Below are 6000 nucleotides of genomic sequence, written 5' to 3'. Positions count from 1 at the left end.
GTCCTTTCTCCACCCCCTTCCACCTTCAGTCACAGTGCTCCAGGCCTTCTTGGAAGCAAACACTGGGTGTTTACAGCCACCAAACGTCCCAGTCCCTTGCTCTTAGACTTCCTAACTTCTAGAACTATGAAGAATAACTTCTATCTTTGTTGATGACACAACCTGTGATTTTTTTTTTTCCTTGGTTAGAGCAGAAGCAATGTTAGGACAGTTTAACTGCTAAGAGTTTATTTAGGACTATTGTAGTATATCCTGCTTATTGATTTTACCTATAATTGTGTGGTTTTGATATTAGACTTGCCTCATAGAAATAAGACTCACTCCAACAAGCCTCTGTCCTTAGCAAACTATTAAAACTGCATTTATTGAATATCCCAATATTTTATCGGACAATTCATATTACTTATTTATTGGTGTGTGTATATGTGTTCGAGTTCATATGCCACAAAAAAATGTGTGAAGGTCAGAAAACAAGACAAACGTCAGTTCTTTCTTTCCACCATGTGGGTGTTAGGGATAAAACCCGGGTTGTCGGGCTCACTGGCAAGGGCCTTTATCTGCTGAGCCACCTCGCCAGTCTGCAATGGTCACTCATCAAACTAATCTTACTTTATAGCAGCATGAGGCTTGATAATTCTGTGTGTAAGTCTAGCATGGGCTTCTTCATTTTTTTGTTTGTCTTTTTGTTTTTTTCTGGTTTTCTTTGGTGAGTCTCTGTCTTCTCTCAGTCCTCCTACCTTTGGAGTGTCCAAAACCACGATACTCACACTCCTTCTTTTTCTACCTCAGTAATACTTGACTTTGGACAGGCTCATGTTCTGATGACAATCCCCACAGCATTTCTCCCCATTTCTATTCTATTTCCAGTCACATACTTGGCATGGCCACTCGGGTCTAATGGGCATCTCAGCTCTAGTTCACCTATGACTAAACTTCCATGCTCGCTCATAGTTCTCTGCATAAGTACCTATGCCACATTCCATGTCACTGCTTGTTTTCCAGGCTGCTGCCTTATTCACTATGAGCAACCTCAAGCTGGGAATGAGTTTCATTCATCTTTAAACCCTGTGTCTCTAGCACACGGCTGCTATTCAATAATATTGTATTTATTTACTTGCCTTTGGGGAAAAATGAACAGATGACTAAGTAAATGAAATGAGTAACCACATAGAAAATGGGATTTTAAAACAATTCACTTGCTTACGTTTCTGAGGTTTTAGCCTTGTTTCTGAATCGTGTTTACCGCTCTGGCTTAGTCAAAGCTGTGCATGGCTATAGTGAAACATGCACGGACACAGGCGACTGCGCCACACCCAGCCAGCCACGGGGAGCTCGTTTAGTGCCTAAAATGAAACAAAAGACGTGGAGTTTTGTTTCTCTTTTATTGCAACCCATTGCAAGGTCAAAAGATTCACAGAAATATAGAAACTACAAACTGGGTGAAAATTTTTTTTTTTTATTCACTCAAAAGGACATTAAAGACCAAAGACCAGAATTTTTCCACGACAGCAATGTGTTTCATAGGCTTTATTCTGAAAATACTGTTGACATTTGGAGAGGATAAAAAGCCCTGCATTAAATGTGTTCACATGTATTTATGACAGTCTAAGCAGAAAAAGGGACTATATTGCCCAGAAAAAGTATTTTAAGCCTCATTTCAAAGCATCTAATGAGAGCATATTCAACATCCTCTACAGGATCACCCGAGGTGATGCTTTTCTTGGCTGCTTTTTAAGATTAATGCTTTGAGGCTGCATATGATATTTCTACAGATTTCTACAAATGAACCAAAGCCATTTTCCGGGTTCTGTTGCATCAGGCTTTCTGTATTAGTCAGCATCTTAGAGAGTAAGTGCAGCTCCCCACCCCCAAGCTAAAGCCTGTTAGAGTGCTGGACTTTAGGTTCCAAGACTGCGACGCTTAAAAATCAATTTTACACTCTGAAACCATTGACAACTAAACTGCAACGCTCTAAAGATTATTACAACTTTGAACTGAAACTGTACCATCTATATCAAAGGCGGATTTCCCTTCTTTTGTCTTTTGTAACTATTTAAAATATAGTGTGACATATATAAAAATTAAGCTTTTGTTTATTCACTCAAGCTACTATTACTATACATACTGTCTTATAAATTAGTTTTGGGTTAAAAACCAGTTAAAATATTATGAAATAACATTTTTTTTTAGTATGGAGAAATGGATATAAAATGATACAATTCAATGTATAAGAAGAAATGTAGTTTTCTAATGGTAAACAGCTTTTTCTTAAACAATTTTCATTCCCTCCAAATTAAACTAGCAACCCGTTTGATTACGAAAAAAGCATTCTTGGTACTTTCTCAGTAGATTTTTTAACTGATTGGGACTGAAACAAAAAATGCCATAATCTGAGGCATGCTTACATATTCAAGGGAAACAAACATTTTCTACAGAAAAGAAGTCATTATACATATGTAAATAGCATTCATATGTAAGGCTGCTTTCTGCTTCTTACAGCTAGTATCATTCAGCAATGTTGGAACTTATAGGAAATAAACTCAAACCTCATTATAATTGGTAAAGACCAAAGACCACATAAGGGGAGAATAAATAGCAAGTTCAAAAGTCAAAGTTTTGCTTCTCCTACTATGAAAGATAATCACTCTTTAGCTTAAAAAGGCTCCCTGCTGCCTGATTATAAATCTAGACAGGAGAGGTTACTAGAGCCTGAGTCCCTACAAGGAATTAACTGTAAAGATGTGTGAAATCAAAAAATATACTCATTTTCTGAGAGGTACTGACATAACTAAAAGCTGGTAATATTTAATTAAACTAAAATACTTATTTCTGGCAAGTGTAAACAGAATCTTAATGAACAGATTTTCTAAATTCTCTCCTTAACTCATACATTAGCTAACAGTAGATCTTTGCAGTAGTGTCAGAACTATTCAAAATTATAACATGCATATATTCAAAAAACCTGCTCTAAGTCCCAAAGCAAAAAAAAAAAAAAAAAAAAAAAATCAATAGGAAGATTGTCTACTTACATCTCATTCATTAATCTTCTATCAATAGGACTACCCCACCTCCGAATATATTTTCATAATTACCAAAATAATGAAATGATCTGTAAAATTTTTAAAATAACTGCACACCATTAATTACATTTGTGGCTTCTATGTGGATAATGCTAAGATTAGCCCCAAATGTCATTAAAATACATCGGGAGCAGCAATTATCCACTAAGTAAAAGCTAACACAGTGTTAACGTAAAACCAACTAAAACATTTATTACTTAACAGAGTGCATTTACAGAATAATGAAGAGCTAACCTTTGTGAGCTGGCCAGGGGACTTCGGGCTGTTGCCTCCATATACAAATTGGCAAAAGGCTTTCTCCTCTCTGGTTCCTAGGGAACCCACAAGACAGCAAGCTGACCGCCTGTGGGCACGGTGAGTTAGGCACAGCCAAAACAGACTGCATGCTTCCTCCACGACCCAGGAAAGTTCCTCTGTCAGGAAATAATTTACCAAGAAACTGGCCTAGCATGTGTGCCCAAGCACGGCAGTACCCAAGGGTGGGATTGTGGGTGCATACTCCCAGATTTTGAGGGGTACCAGGCTTCTAGTTAGAGCAGTATTACTTCTGTTCTAGTCTCAACAAAAGTGTACATTTCCCATCACAAAAGACAGCCTTTTGTGAGCATCTTCAAGATGTGGCAGAACTTAGAAGCTCCAAGTTTCCTCATTTGAGATTTCATAAAGTCTTTTTAAAAGAAATAAATGTTTGAATTGGAAAACAAGACGTTTGTGGTTTTCTCAATCTTCCGTTTTTAGGAAGACAAGCCAGCTCACCTGGACATAGCGAACAAGCATGCTTACGCTGTGCAGTATGCAAACGAGACACAAACAGAATTCTTGGGTACAGACACAGACAGGTGATGGTTAAGACCTTTCCCAAAGACTCCCTGTTCTAGCACACCCACTTCTCCACCCTGCTCAACGACCTGAGTAGGCCCAGGCATGGGCAAGAGTGTTAGGAGGTGGCGGCAGACATATTGGGGGTCCAGCCCATCTGGTAGGCTCTCTCCAAGGTCCTCTTGCAGTCCTGCAGAACCGTGCTGAAGGTGATGTGCGGGTACTGCTGCACCAGCTGCTCTACTGTCACCTCATTGACCTGCGAGCAGAGAAGAGCCGCCGTCAGACACAGAGACCGCCAACGCCATGCAGCCATGGAGGCACTGGGGCAGCATGCAATGCAACAAGGAGCCTTGGCCTCTCTCCTTTCCTTTCCACTTCGCAAGTGAGCAAGTGTTTGCTGAGCACGTTTTCCTGTAGTCTGACTTCTCTGATATCCCAGCACTACACCTGCTCATATGGATTTTTAATTAAACATGATGTCATGAAATCAAATGTACCTGCTAATCAAATGACTGTGGTTTGCCAAGACCTCAACAATGCGTACTGAAATACAGAGCATGAGAGGAAGGAAACAGTAAGACAGCACTCTCACGTCCCTTTGACTTCTTCACCGCAGGAAAGCCTTTTCAGGATCAACACTGTACATTGGGGGTGGAGTGGGGGGGGGGAGAGATACACAGGATTCTAGATAGAAATGCAAAGGAAAATATTTAGCTTTCTTCCCTTTAAATGTTAAGACACTGCAAACCTCAGTCCCTTTGTGAGAAGGGCTGAAATGTGAGGAATCAATAATTAAAACATACATGGCTGGCAGGTCAGGGATGGCCCCAACAGACCTTAGCCATCAAAGAGTCCACCTTGATTCTTGATTAGACAAGGCAATCAGACAGGCCTAATTAAAACTAACACCTTTACAATTGCTGTGCTGTGAAGGGATTAATTTGTCAATTTTTTAAAGCTGATTGCAGTTCATATCACAGAAGCAGACAGCTTCCTTCATCCTTTAGATAAATAAATGATTAACCTAAGACCTACAACTTATAGGTAGCTTTATTTAAAATCTTTATTGAACACTTGGGCATTTTCAAATACATCAACATTTCATTTGTACTGTGTAAGCTATACTGAGTTAAGTCTGAATAAAGGTATTTGTAGTAAACATTTTTGAGCATCCCTCTTAATGTTCATTATTGAAAACCAACAGCACCACCATTAAAAACAAACACACAAACAAACAAAAAACAAAAGCAGAAACAACCAGAACAACCAACCCTAGAAGGCCTTACTGTTTGCTTTGAAAGCCTGCTTGTAAGTAGGGTCATGAAGTTTGACTGTCTGCACTTTTCTAAAGAGGTGATTTGAAAGTTAGGTTGTCCGTTGTTTTTGTTTAATACTGAGAATTGCCATGGTCATGCTGTGATGGTGACAGTTAATCTTTATCAGAGGGTTTAAGCCGGTCTTGCCATATAAGCAGGCTGGCAGCAAGAACGTGTCACTAGGTCTTCCAAGAGCTGGGGTTATAGGCATGTACCACCACGCTCAGCCTTCAGGGAATTTCTCTAGTTATGGCCTGCTTGTTTGAACCATGCTTGCTTGCTTCCTTCCTTTCTTCCTCTCTTAAAAAAAAGAAAAAAAAAAAAAGCTTAGAATGAGATTCCTCAGCAATGAAGTCAAGCTACAAAGACTCACATGGCAGACTTGTTGCTGTAAGGCTCAGATGTAGTCTTATGCCTATTCCTGTGACTACCATAATAAGCCCCCTAAATGGCAGCTCTGGCCACTGCCGCAGGTACTCAGTGGAGAGTTACTGATTGCCAGGGTTATAACGATGCGTGAGATAAGCCCATCTTCACAGTGCTAGTCAGTGTCATTCCGCTTCTAGATGTCCCAGAAATTAACCCTCGCCACAGTGGCCCCTACAATGCTCACAGGAAAATAGCCCCAGCAGGAAGTCATCTTTAGGATACACTTCACATCCAAGGACACTGTTCTACTGGGTGTTCTTCAGGACTAGCAAGCTAGCGTCCTGAATTGTGAACTGGGACCCCCAAAGAGTTGTGTCGTTAAATGTGGGGGTTTTCAGTCTTGCAGTGGGTGG

At 40.0% G+C, this 6000-nt stretch overlaps 1 protein-coding gene across 1 annotated transcript in view; it reads right to left on the bottom strand.

Annotated features, from left to right (window-relative positions):
- Nucleotides 1-1363: 1363 nt before the first annotated feature.
- The window catches only part of Fbxl17 (F-box and leucine rich repeat protein 17), a 456093-nt gene continuing 451456 nt past the window's right edge, over nucleotides 1364-6000 (bottom strand). The window contains exon 9 of the mRNA XM_055628378.1: nucleotides 1364-4158. Coding sequence (XP_055484353.1) covers nucleotides 4018-4158 — 141 coding nt within the window. The 3' untranslated portion in view covers nucleotides 1364-4017. The remainder of the gene's footprint in view (nucleotides 4159-6000) is intronic.

The sequence above is a fragment of the Psammomys obesus genome, unplaced genomic scaffold (genome assembly GCF_907164565.1).
Source record: "Psammomys obesus unplaced genomic scaffold, mPsaObe1.curated_primary_1811, whole genome shotgun sequence".
NCBI lineage: Eukaryota > Metazoa > Chordata > Mammalia > Rodentia > Muridae > Psammomys > Psammomys obesus.
This window is presented reverse-complemented; position numbering and strand designations above follow the sequence as displayed.